The sequence below is a fragment of the Passer montanus genome, unplaced genomic scaffold, assembly GCF_014805655.1.
Source record: "Passer montanus isolate IOZ18808 unplaced genomic scaffold, ASM1480565v1 scaffold1, whole genome shotgun sequence".
Lineage (NCBI taxonomy): Eukaryota > Metazoa > Chordata > Aves > Passeriformes > Passeridae > Passer > Passer montanus.
The window spans coordinates 9,503,829-9,522,665 of NW_024356504.1; the positions used below are offsets into that span (position 1 = coordinate 9,503,829).

Consider the following 18,837-nt stretch of genomic DNA (forward strand, 5'->3'; position numbering starts at 1 on the left):
GAAGATTCCATTCAAATATGTTTGCAAGTGTCGCCCCAAAACAGTTACAAGGAGCAAGGTGCTGTCATTTGTGCTGGTGTTTGCCAGTTATTTATGTTTTGCAACTGAAGCATTGGCATACATCAGGGAGACAGATTGTGTAGAAGTATTTTGGCTAAGAAAAAGCCTGAGGGGAGGGGACAGAAAGATCTCCCTTTCTTCCAGAGCATTGGAATGAACATAGGTGGAAAACATTCCCCCTATTTTCACAAGGCTCATATTATCTTCTAGGAATTGTCACGACTAGAAGAAATTGTCATTTCTTCTTTTTAATTTTCTGTAAAATTATGTTTTTGGGAGGAGAAGGTAAAGGAAACAGTATGGTCTTCTAGGAATTGTCATGACTACAGAAACATTTCTTTTTAATTTTCTGTAAAATTATGTTTTTTGGAGGAGAAGGTAAAGGAAACAGTATGTATGTTGGAGGCTATTGACCACTCAAAACAAGGTGAAAGAAAACAGTGTTTATATTTTTTTCTCTCCCTTCACTGTTCTCTTAATATTGTGTTCATATTTTCTCCTTTCACTCTCTTGTACAGCTGTATTCCCAGACCTCCTCAGATGCAAACTACCTACCTTGTTGTCCTTTTAACTCAGAACCTGATCCTTCCTTTTTTGCTCTTTCTAGTCCATTTGTCAACAACTTAGAAAGAAAAAAAGTCCCATTGCCTGGAAGAGAACCCCTTCAAGTCATTCACAGAGCACTGACACTTTTTCCATGTTGTCCCCTACAACAGAGACAGTAGGATCAATTTCTCTGATTGTTATCAGTTCTTGCACAGCTGTGGGATTTTATACTCAAATGCTCTAATCTTGAATCAGGTGTGTACAGAGGATTCTTAGTTTAAATAAAAATTAAAATAAAAGCTAGGAAATATTTATTTTGCAATCCCCAAATGCAGTGACTGATGTAAGACCTTTCCTCTTAAATTTAAAATGTTGTGATACTCACTTTTCAACTTCATTTACTGGAGAGTTTTCATTAAGCTGGATTGTACAGGTCATTCTGTTTAGGGAATTAATCCCATTCCTCCCCTCTTGCTGCCAAAGTTCAGATTCTTCTTTTTCTTTTAGGAAGTTCCAATTTGGTGATAGGTGTAGAAGAACTAAGCTCAGGACCAATGTCTTCTAAAATTTGGAGAGAAAGAAAGGGAGTTTAAGTCCTGGGGTTTTTACAATTGCAAGGACAGTCATTCCTTTGTTTTCAGATATCCTAGTATTGTTATGAAGTTCTGTTTTGGCTTCCTTCGTTCTCTCAGCATTGAGCCCTCACAGAAGCCAGCATTTCTTCCTTGATTCTTTTACCTTTTCTACTTCTCCTTACATGAAACTAACCCAGGTACTGAGGAACTGTCCTGATGGCACAGATGCTCCTGGATCATGCAGTGCATTGGCTACAGCCTTTTGTGTAGCTCACAGCTTTGCCTATTTTCATGAGGCTTAGTTCTTAACGCCTCAAATAATTAAAACCAATTTATTAAAATAATATGCTATAAGATTCAAAGAGTGCAATCTGCAGTGCAGAATGCAGTGAAAAATATCTTTCAGATCAGTGAGCAGGCTGTGATCAGAACTATAATTTACTAACCTTGGTCTTTTGACAAGGGATTGGAAATGGGATTACCTGTACAGAGTTAAAAAGTTATATTAATCTCTGTCAGGCTTTTCAAAGAACATTCTTGCTTATGCAAGTACAATTAAAATAAAGACTCTGTACACCAGTTTTGAAAAGAGAATAAGAGAAAAAAGCATTTGTTCACATTCTAGTAAAACACCAATTTAGTCAGAATGTATACTTTGAAGTATCTTCAAAACATTTTTACTTATGGATCTTCTTGGTATTTTTTAATAGTGATTGTGTTTATACCATATAAACAGAATCACCTTATATTCCTCCTTTTCTTCCAGCTGCCCTATAATACAGTGTACTGCCATAGCTGTTTCTGCTGGCCCATAGATCTCCTGATGGTTTCTCCCTGTGATACGTTCTCTGCTTTCAGACAGGGAAGAAGCATTAAGTCCATGGTGAACTTAAAACTTGGCCCCAGGTCAGGCCTTTCTTTAGTCCTTTGTGTAGGCAGAGGTAACACTTAAAAATCTATGTTATTTCCAAAGCATAATGAGTTTTATCTGAGCCTAAGTGAAGCAAGAAAAGGATGTATTAAAAAGGTGATTGTCTGGTTGAGAAGAGGGACCAAAGAATGCTTAGGGAACATGTTGACATTTTCAGACTTTCAGAATGGAAGATTGGGAACTATCCCTAGAAGGCCACAGGCAGTAATGCTGTAGCTGGAACCCTGCTGATCTGTAACTACTGTTCTTCTTCGCTTAGGTGCACACTGTTCCTACGTGCAGGTTGCCACCTTATATTAACTGCAGTTAATATAATGAAATGTAAACAAAAATGAAATGACATTAACTGAAAACAAATTAAATGTAAATGAATCAGCTGGGGAGATAGTCTGGCTAGACATGTAGTGGACATGAACACAGCTACTTATCCCCTGATTTTAACAATTTAACAGTTAAAATCATATAAGCCTATTCTGTAGGTAATTGAAGTTTTGTGGGAATGTGATAATACACAAAACAGCAGAAGCGAGCAAAATTGTTTGCCACTGTCTGGAAAAATTGCAGGATTCTTGATATCTGCTTGAAGCAATTTTATAACCCATGTTTTGGATTCCAAGGGTATGAATGAAAATGTGCCTAAGTGACAGCCTTCTTGATCTGCTTTATTAACTCCTAGAAAAGTAAAATGGGATAAGAATTCAAACTGAAAATCTAAAAGGTAAAAAATGCTATTTGGCTCTTCTGTGTCTTGAGTTCATTTATCTTCTATATAGAGACAAAGGTTCTATCAATCTGATTCCTAAAATTACCAATTCTTTGCTTTCTTGCCATTTGACTGAAAAATGCAAGTTTTGTCTGAATAGTAACAAGATAAACTATGAGCTCATGTTCTCCTACTCAGCTCTACCATGTGCATATGCTTAATTTGTTAGATACTTCCACTGAATTCATTGACTGCTTGAATGAATAAGTGTTCTCAGAATTTGTTTTAATTTGAAATATTTGAAACACTCCCTTGTATTTGCATATAGGTCATCTATATAAGTAGAATATCCAAAACTTAAAAAGTCATTATTTTTGCATGATCTATTTGCTTTTGTGAAGGGGGAAGTAAGTAATAAAAAACAACGGTTCTAACATTGTTCCTGGAACATGGAAATTTAATATCCTTGGCTTAATTGGTACAAAACCATTAAAACCTGAGGTCTCTGAGTCTGAGAACTCAAGTCACTTGAAGACGACCTAGGAACTGCAAATTTCAGGAAATTCTTTGCTATCAAAATACTTTTATTAAGGTCGGGATAGTGTGAAACTGAGGTATAAAGAAATAAAACAAATGTTCACTGCTTGCTCTCCTTTTGTATTCCATTGCTTTCTATCATATCATAAACTGTTTGGGTTTCAAAACTTTTTGGACTGTGGGAAGGCACTTAATTTTTCTCTTGTTGCTTGCAAATTTTTGTAGCTTCCATCTGGAGGATATTCTTTAATATCTGTTGGAGAAGACAATATACTGTATAAATGGATTACTAGTATAGGACTACTTGTAATGGAGTTTTGTATTCCCTTTTTCCTTTAAACCAAGATATTCTGTTGACACTAGGTGGATATGACTCATTATAGTCTAACTTCATGCTAATATAAAGGATTTTCTATTTTAGACTACCCAAGATGTGAACAGTTATCATGTGCAAATGGAGCATGTTTTAATGCGAGCCAGCGATGTGATGGCAAAGTTGATTGCAGAGATTCTTCTGATGAAGCTAATTGCAGTAAGTCCCCTGTGTAGAGTGATGCCAAACAAATTTGCTTTATAGACCTTCTTTTGGAGTTAAACAGATTTTCTGTATGTGTTTCTGTGCTAAAATCTTTTCCAGCACGTGGATGTACCAGTACGCAGTTCCAGTGTGCCAATGGAGAGTGCATCCCACAAGCCTTTATCTGTGACCACGATGATGACTGTGGAGATAGGAGTGATGAAAACTCTTGCAGTATGATGTTTCTTTTTTTCCCCCATTTTCTCTAACTGTTTTACTAAGATCTGATTCAAGCAGATAGCAGGAAGCAGATGCTTGGCTGTACAGCCATCAAAAACTAAGCACTGTTCTACAAGTACTCTTCTGTACAGAAAGATAAAAATTGCAGTGCTACTTTGATAGACGTTGTCTTTGCTGCTAGTTACCTGGGTATGTCATTACTATTTGAATTTGCTGGACTGAGTGACAGAGTGACAGTCTGGTTCTTAATACATATTAGTTACACTTATGTTGTCATCCTCTTAATTTCAGCATGAAACAAAGGTAATTCATCCCTAAATGAGAAGAAACCAGCAGTGTTTGCAATACTTACAAAATATAGAACTGCCTAAATTTTTAAGAGATGTAATAAATGATTGTATATGAGACAATATTGTTATTTTTAACCTTTTAGCTGCTTAGAGCAATTGGATTTTCTTATGTTTCTTTCTGTAGCTTATGCAACTTGCAGAGGCAACTTCTTCACTTGCCCGAGTGGCCGTTGCATTCATCAGAGCTGGATTTGCGATGGAGATGATGATTGTGAAGACAATGAAGATGAAAGAGGATGTGGTAATTACTATTGCTAACTTCCAATGGTATTTTCAGAGGAAGATGACACTAACCTACATCTATGAAATTTAGGCCTGTCAAGATGTTCTAAATACTTTTGATTTATTTTAAAAATTAGAATTCCACCTTCATTTTTATTTATTTTTTTAACTTTGGCAATATTTTTGTTGTTGTGTGTGAGAATAATTGTGATACTGAGTATGATGCAAACTAAGTTTAGCATATAGCAATATATATATTTTCTCTTATATATACTCTCTTCTATATTTTGTTTTGGTTCTTCTGTCTGTAGAGGTTTTTCAGGTCATCTGTTAAGAGACATGAGGCTGCTAATAACCCAACCCCATTGATTCAAAATGAAATTTACTCAGATCCTGCCAAGATTCCTCATGTGAGAAACAGAAGCTTTAATGAATGAAAGTGTGAATGAGATTTCTTTTTCATTGGCCTTTTCTATCATGAACATGGTTCTTTTTATTGAGGTAGCATTTATATGTTTTGAAAGTACAAAACTATAGTTCCCTTTCTGGTGCACTGGTTAGTTTAGAGCTAAATGGTGTTACTGTTTCTAACAAAACAGAAAACTAAAGGGATTCATGTGTTGTCTACCCGAGTATCATTGGCATTGTAGTTTGAACGTAAAAGAAAGCATGACAAGTAAGTATAGATAATGTTTCTTTATAGTCTTTCCTATCTGTGTGCAAGAAATGGAAACTGGATATTGAAGGATAGAGATGCTTTAGGAAGCTCTTAGAGAAGAAATTTTAGTATTTGAAATATACTTTTTATTATTGTTTTTCTTTTCCATAGAAACTGGTCACCGTGAATGCTACCCAGGAGAGTGGGCCTGCCCTGGATCAGGGCATTGCATTCCTATTGGGAAAGTGTGTGATGGAGCTGCAGACTGCCCTGAAGGAGAAGATGAAACTAACATCACTGCAGGCAGACACTGCAGTATGTATTAGAATGAAAAACATACACAGACTAGCAGAAACATTAACATTGACATCTTTTTACATTTGCCTTTTGTCTCCTAAACAATGCTGAAATTTTGGAAGCTCACTATTTTCACTGGCACTGTTCTGACTGGATGATCTGAAACAGGCATATATGCTGCAAAGAGACAATTTATATTTAAAACATTTGTACATTAAATTTCACAAATAGGGATTTTAACTTGCTCTCCATACCCTAAAATATGTTTGTGAAGTCAGGGAAAGGTATGCTACATGCCTTCTTTGTTTAAATATCTGTTTGTCCCTTTGTGTAAGAAGTAATGATTTGTGCTGATCAGAACACAGAATTGAATCAGTATATCCTAAGCTTTGACTAATTCACTTTAAAGATTAGGATTAAAAAAAAAAATCTTTTTACCTGGGATGTGTGTTTCTCCAGTTAGTAGTACACTGCATTTTTATGTTGGAGGCAATGAGCATGCATAGTTCCTGTTAATTTCACTCTAACCTTACAAATATCAAATGCCTCTGAGGACAAGGACCAGTGTATTTTAATTTCTAGGAAGATAAAAATTCCTATTAACAAAATAATGCCTTTTGGAATAGGAGGGCAAAAAAAACAAAGAGGAAATGAAACTTTATTGTAAAAATGCACCTCTTGCTTTGATGAGTGTTTGATAGTTACAGCAAATATGAGCTGTAAAGCAGGGCATTTAACAGAAAAATTTGAGGAAAAGGAAAATGCTGACTTTTACCTCCTTCTTTTTCAAGTGTTTTACAATCATAGCTTACTCACTTTAATTGTTTATTAAATACTAGTAGAATTAGTGAAGGAAAAATGAGAAAGAGGGAGAATGAAAGGATAAAGAATCATTTGTCCATGAACACAATGCAAACAGTATATTCTAGTACATTGGAATGATATACATATTTTTCTTAATATAAATTACTAACTGTTTTTCACATAGAAGTGTAAATGATGAGGTTATGTACCAATAGATGGAACTCAAGGGTGTGATGCTCATAAGTAGGTCTTGTGGAACCATGGAAAGTTTTGGTGCCTTACAGATGGCTTCCTCTGGTTACCTTTTTACACAGCACTTACCATTGGTGGTTCATATAGGATTGATGCTTATCCTTTAACTGTGTTCTAAAAACCTATTAAAAACAGTACCTTTTCTTCTGTGTTCCATGCCCTTGCTTACATGTATGTAAATGTATTGGATTTTGTGGAACTTTGTACATCATTTTCTCTGCAGATTAGTTTTAAGAAGCTGTACTTGAAATTGAAGGCTCGTCATAGAAAAAACTTCAGCTTTGTAACTCTTAATAAGGCAGAAAGCTGTTCTTCTGTAGTAGCTGTGTTTCTGAGATACTTTATTTGCCTTTCAGACGTATCCCGCTGCGCTGCGCTGAGCTGCCAGTACCGCTGCCATTCCTCTCCATCAGGAGGGATGTGCTATTGCCCTGCAGGATATACAATAAGCACCAATGACAGTCGTACTTGTATTGGTGAGTAAAGTCCAGGGACTACAGCTATCCAGTACTTTCTCACAACTCATTGGGAAAGTTGAGATTCCAGGAAGGTGACTTTGTTCCAATTGTGTGGATGTACTGACAAATAAGAAAATATCAGGAGTCAGCAAAGGTATGAAAATTTTAGTAGCACAATGGCAGCATGCTGACACAGAGACAAACCAGAGAAACATCATAAAGACCTCTTTCACTTTGACCTAAAGACATTGTGACAGCCTGATTAGGTTTAAAAATATGTACTCTTGGATGGCTGGCTTATTCTCAAAAGTTTTTACTGGTCTTTAAGTGTTTACATAGAGAGAGTTTGTTTCTGCCTCAGCAATGTGTGTTGCATGCCTGAAAAAGCAGTTAATGATGTTGAATTGTTTGTTACTTTTGGAAAGTGGCTGTATATGAAGACAGCAGAACATTATACTTGAAAATAAAAAGGGTGTTTTGTATTTGCATTATGGAAAGGTTGGGTCTTCTTTGGGGTTTCAGTATATACATAATTTACATGAAAAAGAAGAATATTAGACAAATGCTTTATCTCAGTAGCTGGCAATTGAGTAACTTCAGAATCATGAAAGTTAGCACTGCCTAATAAAAGAAAATAAATATCTGTTATGAGTTTTCAACCCAAGCTATGGTGTTTGTGCCATTAAAAGCATTTCAGATGCTCAGTCTCTAATGAGATTTTTATATTTTTGAGAATACTGGGTGGCCTAAGGCTGTATAAGCTGCAATGGCAGAATGGTTGCTCTTTGTAGAGGCAGAGAAATAAGGCATAAAATTTCCTCAAATTTTTCATGCTTTTGTGGGAAATAAATGAAGGACACATTCCCAAAAGTGGTGCAGTCTCAGTGAGTCTTCTGTTGTTTTTTTGACTGCCCTGTAAACCTAGTTATCAGATTCTGCCTTGTAAATCTGAGTCAATGTATTTTGGTTTGCTGAAATCTAGGCACATATTTGTGACCAGAGCAAAACTTGTCATGGAGGAAAGGCTGACAGTCAGTACTGTATAATTCTAGATCCAGTACTCTACCTATATGGTATTGTGCATGCTAAAAGGAAATTTTTCTTGCTAGTTCTGGTGCACAGACAGCTTTTAATTGTAAATCAGATACCTGTTAGCATGGTACTAATTCTGAGCTAATAAACGCTGCCTTCAAGTAGGACTTAAAGGCTTAAGCACTGCGCTAAAATAAAGGAGGAACTCACCTTCAGAGTGAGCTTAAATCCAGCCAAGTCCTTGTGTGTGCCAAGTGTAGAGATTTTTTGCAGGAAAAATACTTCATAGACATATTCTGTATTGTGGAAAGTAGACAATGACATCCCTTCAAATAATTTTTCCTTTTCTTCTGGCAGGTGTGGTTTAGATTTTTTTTGTTTGTTTGTTTGGTTAGTATTTTTTTGGGGGGGGGGGGGGGGGGCAGAATTGAAGGTAGGTCCTTGGGCAGGTTTTTTTGTTATCCAGAAAAACTGAAACACTGTAGAAAAACATGCAAACTCACTTTCTTCATGCTATAGTTTTGCAAATAGTTATAAAGCAAACAGAGAGGACAAACTTGCTGCTTCTTTACGACATGAATTTTCTACAAAGTGGTTTTTATAAATATGCCTTATTCACTTGACAGATTTTGATGACTGTCAGATGTGGGGTGTCTGTGACCAGCTGTGTGAAGATCGTGTGGGACATCACCAGTGCCACTGTGTGGAAGGTTATTTCCTAGAGCATCACCGGCATTGTCGGGCCAACACTTCAGGTTAGTGCATTTCAAGTGTCTTGTTGAGCAAATAGATAAAACTAGGTAAAATCAGGTATTTTTAATGTCTATGCCACACAGCTCTCTTTGATTTTAACTCTGCCCTTAAGGAGTTATGGTCAGGACAGTTTTCAGAATATCAGCTGGCATGTGCAGGTTGGTGTTGGTAGCCTCATCAGGGCTGCTTCTCCTCTAATCAACAAATGTCTTTTAGGCTCCATTGCTTTTTCAGCACTCCTGACTTCTGCAGAGTTGGGAGGTTATTGCCAGAGCACGCCTGAACAAAAAAATTCTTATTTCTGTGAGGGACAATTTTCTGTCATGCTCTCTATGGCACTTAGTGTTGTAAAGAAATCAGGAAACCTCATTTTTTCTAGAACTCTGCCAAAAGATGGTTTTGCTGAATGTTGAGATCAAGCACTTGCCTGTGAGAGAAGCCATGCTCTTGGCTTTGAGTGTCGCAGAGTCTGAACTCTGAAGAATACTTATCTCTCAGAGTGTACTTCCTCATCAGCTGTAGGCTCCTTCTCCTGACCTCCTGCTCAGTTCTGAGAGCAGGACCAAGAAAACTCTGCTTTGTGTAGATGTAATGTCCTAACAGGCTTTTGTGTAAGACAGGTGATCCTGCCTGCAGAGAATTGGTGGGAATGGGAGTTCCTGCTTGGCATAACTGATTAGCAGTCTTGTTTCTAAGAAAAACAAGAACTGCTTAGTTCCCTCCCCCTTCCTTCTTTCTTCAGACACATCACACCAGTCTTCAGCTCACCATTTTCTAAGTATGTCTCTCTTATAAATGGGAGAATTTAGTACCTGCTGTCAGTCTCACTAGGTTCATTTTAGCTTTAATAGAAATAGTCTTTTGGTGCACAGGGGTTTTATAAAAGTTTTAGCTGGTATGGCTTTAAATGTTTTAAATATATGTTCCTGCCTGATTTGATCCAAGTATACAAACCAAAGGCAAATCACAGCAAGTTAGTACTCACACAGTAACATTTATGCAGGTTGTAGTCTGAGCATGTATTTAAAACTTTGTGTCCAGTGTGTATGAGCCAGTATGTATCTATTGCAATGCCCCTTTGCAAAAGATCTTGCCTGCACAGTCTCTGTCACTCCTGCTTTCAGCTGGTGTTGCATCGATTATTTTTTCCAATGGCCGTGATTTACTGATTGGAGATCTTCATGGAAGGAATTTTCGTACTTTGGTGCAGTCACAGAATCGTGGGATTGCAGTGGGAGTGGACTTTCACTTTTATCTGCGCAGAATCTTTTGGACTGACACAGTGCAAGATAAGGTTGGTGGAAGTTTCAAGAAGAATGTATTTTTGTGTACCTGGAAGTAGAGAACTTCAAGAGGCAGAATGTGTTGATAGGCCCTCATTTTTGAGAGCCAAAGCTGGCTGAATTTTTGTTTTCTAACAAAAAAGCTCCTTGAAATGTTTTATGTTAATGACTGCATTTTTTCAACTATACTATTACTTGTGACATATTAAACAAAGAATCCTATTATATGGGAATGTCTTGAGCAACTTTTAATTTTACTTGAGACTGAGTCCAAAAAACTAATTAAGAGAAATAGTAGACATTCTTTCAAAACGGAACAAATTTTTCTCGGTAATTTTTGAAACATGATCATTTAAAATGTAAAAGCCGTGTGCCTTCCAAGATGATAAAAATCAGACTTCATGTACTTCAAATGGCACTGTAATTGAGCTTGAATAACAAATATTGACAGTATTTTGTGTAATGAGCCAATATTGTGTTACTTTTCTCTTTTTTAAGAGCAATTATTTTAGCTTCAGTAGAGCACAGTAATTTAAAAAAAATAGTCTCCAGAACTGTTTGTGGAAGTTGGATGGCACCCTGGTTCTTTTTTTCTGTGCATAAATTACGTAAACCAAAGAAAGTCTTAGATCAAATGCTGAAACTTCATAATCTTTGTCCTCATGTTGATTGTCATGCAGAGTGAAGGAGAATCTGTGACCTGGCTCCTTCTAATGCCACTGACGGATCAATTTGGTGCCACTGTCATAATTCTGAACCTACACACAAGACATCTAATAAAAACTAGTTCTCACCACAGTTCCATGCTGGTTCTGTGGAAAGAACATTCACTGCATGGCTGTCAAGTAGAACAAGATTTGTGTGCACAATTTTTGGCTTTTTCATAGTTCTGGCATTTTTATTGTGGCTGTAGTAGGTTCCTGTTGCTGCAGTTGCTTTGTCAATGGCTGAATGTAGTCAGAGTCAAATCTTCACTTTTATGAGACAGGAGATTTATTCTGGCTTTGTAATAGATATAAATAAAAGATAATATGGGATTTTTTGCTGCACTCCCCAGATGGCCAGGACTGCCTTTTTATCTGCCCAATATAGTTTAATCCTAATTAATTAATTAAGATTAATTAATCTAATTAAGTCCTTGCTAGACTATCCTGACAAAAACATTTGAATTTAGAATTTTCTTAAATTATGAATATTTCCACCTGATATCTTAAAATAATGGTATTACCAGGGCATTTTTTTCTTTTTTTTTTTCTTTTTAAAGTTTAAGACACAAAGAAAACCAGAAAATTGTGGGTTGTGTTTTGTGTGATCTTTATCTCATTTAGTGTACTGCCAGATAACCTAATGCCCATAAGCTCTTTCATCAACAGGGTTTCCAAAGAACAGAGTAGACAGTTAAGTGGTTATCTTGATTATTGTTACTTGGAATTGAAGAATATTTAAAAATTATACAACTCTTTCAGCTCTTATTTTTCATGCATATATTTACTTGGTCATCTCTATTTTCATTTGACTGCCTTCCAAATCTCATGCTGTTGTTCCAAAAAAAAAAATAATTATACCATTTCATATTACCCAGTGTTATAATCACACAATTACTATATATGTAAAATTATTGTGTTTGGACTGTTTGCTTCATGCAGCTCTGAACTTGCTTGTAAAATAACAGCATGATTCTTCTTGAGCAGGATGCTCTTAAAATTAGCCTTAAATAAAGGAAACCACAAGCTGAGACCTCCTTTCTGTGAGGATGGACAGCTTTCCCTTACTTTCTTAATTTTGCTATTTCCCCTTAATGGTAGCTGTAGTAAGAGCTCCCCCTCTTGTTTCTGGCCACTGTTGAGAGCTTAACCAAAGCATGATCGTTTGTTTTCAGTCAATAAAAATGCTGGGTTTTGCTAGATTCCAGAAAAGCAAATGCACTTTTTTTTTCTTTTTTTAACCATTTGCTAACAGACAAGACTGTTTTAGTCTTTTATCTTGTCCAATTTGCAGAAATGTTAGTTGAAGGCAAGCCTTCTTCAATTTTTGCATTGGTTTCCAGATTTTTGCAAAAAATCCTTACCTAAGGAATAACTTAGAGGGTAACTTGCTTGTATCTGCTGGCAGATACAGATATAGTTGTAGATTGGTGATCAATGTGATGATAAAAGACAAATACCATGTGACTTGTGATTCAAAACATCATGTGGATACTGACAATATTTGTATTGTTTTCAGGTTTTTTCTATTAATATTGATGGCTCTGATTTCCAAGAAGTTTTAAATATTTCAGTTGACACGCCTGAAAACCTAGCAGTGGATTGGGTTAACAACAAGCTATATGTGGTTGAGACCAGTGTGAACAGAATAGATATGGTTAACTTGGATGGAACAAACCGTGTGACTCTTATTGCTGAAAATCTTGGAAATCCTAGAGGAATAGCACTTGATCCAACTGTTGGGTAAGTGATACTTATCAGATAATGGTAAAAGATGTCAGAAATTCTCTTATCCCCATGTAAATGGAAAACAACTAGGAAACAGTAAGAGTGGTCATTTTAGAATCAGATATAAAATATTTTGAATATTGGCACTCTATCCTAACCTATTCTGCACCTTAATTTATAAGAGGACTGTGCAATGCATTTATTTATGATGTGTGGAATCTGTTTCATGGCTGGAGTTCTGTGTGCATGAGCAGCACTGAAAATGGGACCTGTGGAATTGCCCTGCAGAGGAGTATTATCCTTAAAGATTTCAGTTATGGTAGCACCCACAGATCTCCTACTATCTGAAATAAAGAGATGGAATGAAGCCAGGAAAATTAGTGTCTCCTAATCCATATGCTTCAGAAGTATATGTGAACCATGAAAACATGGATCTTCAGAGAATGGGAAGAGAAATTTCATGCAACTTGTAGTCATGGCTGCTGCTTTCATGATGCAATTATTAGTCATTGTTTTTTTTTCTGGCAGTAAACTTAAGCCTGTGATTTAATAAGGGAAACTAGTACTTCTGAGGTCTTTTGGGTGAAAGCATGCTTCCTTATGGATTTATTCTATAACAGAAAATAAAAACTACTTTTTTGTTTAGAAAGTATAAAGTATGTTTTCATAGTATGCCAGAAACAAATTCTGTTCTGCAAGGGCGTTGGTTTTAAATTCCATGTGAAATGCTGGGGTTTCTTAGAAAATCTCCAGGAAATGTGACCTTTATTCTTTTTTATCTCTTTATAGTTATTTGTTTTTCTCAGACTGGGACAGTCTGTCTGGTGATCCTAAAGTGGAAAGGGCCTTCATGGATGGCACAAATCGTCAGGATTTGATAAAAACAAAATTAGGCTGGCCTGCTGGAATAACCCTGGATATTGTGTCAAAGAGGCTCTACTGGGTTGACAGCCGGTTTGATTACATTGAGACTGTAACTTATGATGGACTTCAAAGGTAGGTGAAATATTATTCCTTGCAGGCTACAGATACACTGATTATTTTATGTCTAGTTCAAAAAAAGATTTCTCTAACAAAACAAGATACTCAAAGGATGAAAATTACAACATAATGAATGTGATGTACCTTTGTCTCTATGGTGTCATGCTACTTCTAGACATTCCTTAATTCATTATTCTTTGCTCTTTTACGACCTTGAATGCCTTTTGCCCTTATTTTGTAATGTACATTTTATAGTCCACCAGTACAGTACACATTTTTACAGCATTTCCTTTTTATTATTTTTCAATTATATTCATTATTTTCCATCATAATTTCTTTGCATTTTTTTCATGAATGAATTCATATGAACTATCCCACTTTAAAGCACTAATTTATGTGATAGGTGTTAAATGCTTTACTTACATTTTGTAATCTTTGCTGTCAAAAATTAAGTCATCCTTCACCTTATTATGATGCTGGGGAGACTAAATCACAGCATGCAAGAAGGGAGTCCTTGAGTTTTTATGTGACTGTGTCTTACAGCAAGTGTTGTTTAGAAGACTGCTTATCTCTATATTTCTGATTAGTATAAGTTACTCAAAACAAGAAAAAATGTCCTCTTTAGCATACCTTCTATGTATTGACTTCAGAAAACAGTCTTCTGCTTTTTTGACAGGTCTATTGTTCAATGTATTTTTTACTTATTAAATTATAAAATTAATGTTGGTATCTTTTCTCCTCTCATCTTTACTCACTGTATTTTCTTGGAATTTGCTAGCATTTTTTCTCTATTTTTACTGCTGTCTCCTTTGAATGATGAGCTGTGTATGTTTAGCTTTTTCCCTTCAGTTCATTTGAACTTTTTCATTTGTACTTTAGTAGCTTCTCTGTTAAAACCAAAATCCATGAATGAATTAAAAACACTGTATTCTTTCATCTGTTAATAATGTTATTGTCTAGGTAATATTTGGTAAATAATGTTAAATCATCTTTATAACAGGAAAACAGTAGCTCATGGAGGCTCACTGATTCCTCATCCATATGGAATCACTTTATTTGAACACAATGTTTATTTCACTGATTGGACCAAAATGGCAGTGGTGAAAGCTAACAAATTTTCAGAGTCTAACCCTCAAGTGATCTACCAGTCTTCACTGAGACCTTATGGAGTGACAGTTTACCACGCTGCCAGGCAGCCATTTGGTAAGACCATAAGTAGATTATAGAGGGAGATTTAGGAAGTATGTTACCAAAACTGGTAAAAATTATGAGACTTTTACTTTGCTGTAATTATGATACATAATTTGGTATTGTAAAACTGGGCTGATTTTTATCAGCCAGTTGTTTCATCCAGCTCCTGTAGCTGATGAACTGTCAAATGCAACATTCAAGAGTAGGGGGAGCTTTATAAATAGATTGATACTTGGTGGAGTCAAACTTTTGGGTTTGAGTAGTATTGGTGTTTAGGACTTTTTTCCTCAACACTGCAATGAATGCAGTGAAAAGGCTACCATTATTCAATTAATTCTGTGAGATATAGTTCTGAAGTAGGTCTGTGTGCAGAAGACTATAGCCCAAATTATGGCCTTAATGCTGTGTGCTGAGTGTCTCTTTATAAGCTAAATTCCTTAAGGGTGGTTACCCCTGATGTGATTTTGGTGCATTCCACAGTAGAACTGGTGGGGTATATTGTCCATGTGATGTGACTCTCACATGATCTACGTGATTTATTGTGGGTGTTGAAAAAAATCCTGAAAAATCAAGATAATGATGCCATTCTGTTAACAGAGGAAGTTATAATTCTATCTGTATTATTTTCCAGTAAGAAATCCTTGTGGAAGTAATAATGGGGGATGTGAACAGGTCTGTGTTCTCAGCCACAAAACAGATAATGATGGCCTAGGTTATCGCTGTAGGTGTATCCTGGGCTTTGACCTACACGTGGATGGACGACATTGTGTTGGTAAGAAAATGCCTTACAATTGTTGCAAGTAATGCTGCTCCATCAGCTCTAGAGCTGCTTCTAGAACATCTTTCCTCTCTTCAGTAGCTTCAATATACTGAGGACTTCTTGTCTTTTCACCACAATTCGTTTCGACAGCTTTACATGTAGTAATTTCTGCTGATGTTCGTTTCAAACCAGAACTTAAACTCACCTCCTTTAATGAGGATTTTGAGTTAAATACGGAATATATGTAGACAGCTGTATGATTGAGCTCTTAATCCTGAAATCAAGCATGAATGCTTGCTAATACGCAGATTTTGCATTATTTTGAACATATAAGCCTGCTTTTCTGTGCAGTACTGTGCAGATTAGGTTGGCCTATCTCCCTTTGAACACATGGCAAGAATAATAGGCACAGTATTAGAGCTGTGTGTTTCTATCAGCAATCTTCTGCTTTCTGTTTGAGTGCAGAATTTTCACTGATGCACATTTACTGTGACTGTCTACTGACAAAGTATGTCATATATGTTGTCCATAACTTTAGTATTTGGGCATTCATTTATCTGGCTACCCCAGGTATTGTCTAGTTTTATGGTAGGTTGACAAAGCCTGTGAGGTTTTTTTTATAGATTATTGTAAAGAGAAGAGTATAGAAGATTATTTCTGCTTCCATAGGCATGTTTGCTTTGAAAGTGTATTAGGACCACAGTTACAATGAAAGTAGAATATTTGACCACATCACCTAATATTCTGGATTGGGTTTTGTTTTTCTTCCTCAGTTTTTACATCTTGTCCGTATATAAATCCCTGTTTTCTCATTCTTCTTTTTTCCACTTCCAGGCTATTAGTGTTGTCAAAATAAAACAAGGGTTTTCTTAATGCTCAGGTGTCTCCCCTTGTGAATGTGTCTGATTTTTCCTTTCACAGCTGTGCGACAGTTTCTGCTGTTTTCATCGCAGACGGCAGTGCGGGGAATCCCATTCAATCTCTCCACCCAGGAAGATGTGATCATACCTGTAACAGGGAGCCCTTCATACTTTGTTGGAATTGACTTCTCTGCTCAGGATGACACAATTTTTTTTTCAGACACAAGTAAAGACATGATCTATAAACAGAAAACTGATGGTTCAGGTGAGAATCATGATTGGGAATTGTGGAGTAATTATGGTAAGGAGACTGTAATATATATTTAAAAAAATAGCAAAAAGTCACATTATGAGATATACAGATAAATCTCAGTGTGACCCCAGTAACCTGGAAAAGGTTTCTCAAAAATGTTTGTACAACTCGTATTAAGCTTGTTGAATTTTCTTGTTGTTTGACAAACTTGCTGAATGTATTTGGGAATGAACTATTTTTAGTACTTCTCAGAACTGGTCTTTGCCCTCAGCAGTCTGTTTATGCAGACAAGTATGCCGTTCACTAGTATGAAACTGTGTTTCTATTTTAATTTCCCTATCTGGAGAGCAGGATGTTTGCTATGAGACTGTAATACAGAAAAAGAAGATTACCTTTGTAAGATTTTTGGAAATCCTATTTATGCTAGTGTAAAGAATGTAATGTTTCAGTCTAATTTATAATGATGATCAAATGTCAGCATATAGTCTTCTGTACTTGCTTGCTGCCTTGGGTCAGGTTAATGGTAGACTGCAGCTGACCATTACTATGCAAAGAGTAGGTAAAGTCTGGCTATTGAGCAAGATGTCATTACTGCACTGACCTTACTCACCTTCATTTGTAAAACCCTCAGTGTAAACTTAGTGGCAGATTTTTCTCTGACCTTTGGCTAGTCTTTATTTCCCCTCTTTTCCAGTTGTGCCCGTGCACAAACACCTTCTTTGTCTAGAGCAAAGGGCACCCCTCCCTCCCCTTGGTTATTGGTCTTTATATTAAGTAGCACAGAGGTAGCATTTTTACCAAGGGGAACCACAAGTTTTGTCAATAGAATATTGCACTGATGTTATTTCCCCTGTTCCTAAACATTTGCAATCATTATGTGTGTTATAAATTCTAGGAAGAGAGATCTTGACTGCTAATAGAGTGGAAAGTGTTGAAGATTTAGCTTTTGACTGGATCTCAAAGAATCTTTACTGGACAGATCCTCGATACAGGAGCATTAGTGTGATGAGGCTGGCAGATAAATCCAGGAGAGCTATTGTTCAGAATTTAAATAATCCTCGTTCAATAGTGGTTCATCCTGTTATTGGGTAAGTTTAGATTCTCATTTTAAACTATATGTACAAATTCATGGTTTAAGCAGAACTGGTGAGATTAGATTTACATCTGGTTCTGGGTTTTTGCTCTTTTCAAAATACCATCTCTTTTCAGTTGTCTTGTCTTTATTTCATTTGTTTTATTCCAGCCTAGGATTCAGCACTCAGAGGCAAGGGTATGGTGAGAAAGATTCTACATGACAGAAGCACTCAAAAGAACTCTCTTTAAAAGCACTATGCCTTTTAAATTTTACTCCTGTTCATTGATAAAAAGGCAAAAAAAACTTGGTTTGTTTGTATCACTCACAAAGCTATTTCTCATAGTTGAAAGATGGAGTTTGCTAAAGTCCATCTTGCTAAACTCCATCAGTATATTGTTTTTAATATACTTTCAATTCCCAGACTGCTAGCATTGGTTCTGTAGTTTTTTCTCTCTGAATTTATTTATTTGAAACACATGGGATACTACTGTCTGTAGTATTTGATGCTGTCCTGGATTACAGACCTTAAAATACGTGACTCCATACACAAAATAAAGCCCTGCTTTTCTTTGATTGAAATGCTTACTTTGATGGAAATGCTTACTTTGTTCTTTGCTTACTGTGTTCTTTGCCAGTGCCAAGACAGTGTTTCTTTCACAGCATAGTTTGTAATGTTGTACTACTTAATTTCTTGATTCTTGGATATTGATTTTTCATGTGTAACTAAACACACTATTTTGAAAGTCATAAGAATAATGTTCAACCTGGATCCTTGGATATCCTAACATTTTTTGTTTGTTGGTTTATAAAATTACTTAACATTAACTTCAACTCTTTGACTGTAAGCATAAGTTAAATGGATTAGGAGAAAATTCTTTGTAGCATTCATGCTGGAAGATGCATTTTTGATTGGGTCTATTTCTCTGTCAGTAATTACACAAAAACCGTAACAATTTTAACCAAGTAATGGATATTTTATATCTAAAGGACCAAAACACTTCCAAATATTCTGGTGGTTGTATACAGGATAAATATGAGTTGTCGATACTACTGCCAATTGAGGAGAG

The 18,837-nt window shown here is 36.1% G+C and overlaps 1 protein-coding gene across 3 annotated transcripts in view; it reads left to right on the plus strand.

The window, feature by feature from the left end:
- Positions 1-18,837, plus strand: part of LRP2 (LDL receptor related protein 2) — a 112,483-nt gene that overhangs the window by 25,521 nt on the left and 68,125 nt on the right. For all 3 annotated transcript variants that reach the window (XM_039699454.1, XM_039699468.1, XM_039699461.1), the window contains exons 5-17: positions 3,774-3,884; positions 3,990-4,103; positions 4,584-4,700; positions 5,511-5,654; positions 7,049-7,168; positions 8,809-8,937; positions 10,060-10,229; positions 12,442-12,665; positions 13,440-13,646; positions 14,632-14,834; positions 15,454-15,594; positions 16,504-16,707; positions 17,591-17,783. In XM_039699454.1, the coding sequence (XP_039555388.1) occupies positions 3,774-3,884; positions 3,990-4,103; positions 4,584-4,700; positions 5,511-5,654; positions 7,049-7,168; positions 8,809-8,937; positions 10,060-10,229; positions 12,442-12,665; positions 13,440-13,646; positions 14,632-14,834; positions 15,454-15,594; positions 16,504-16,707; positions 17,591-17,783 (2,077 nt within the window). The remainder of the gene's footprint in view (positions 1-3,773; positions 3,885-3,989; positions 4,104-4,583; positions 4,701-5,510; positions 5,655-7,048; positions 7,169-8,808; positions 8,938-10,059; positions 10,230-12,441; positions 12,666-13,439; positions 13,647-14,631; positions 14,835-15,453; positions 15,595-16,503; positions 16,708-17,590; positions 17,784-18,837) is intronic.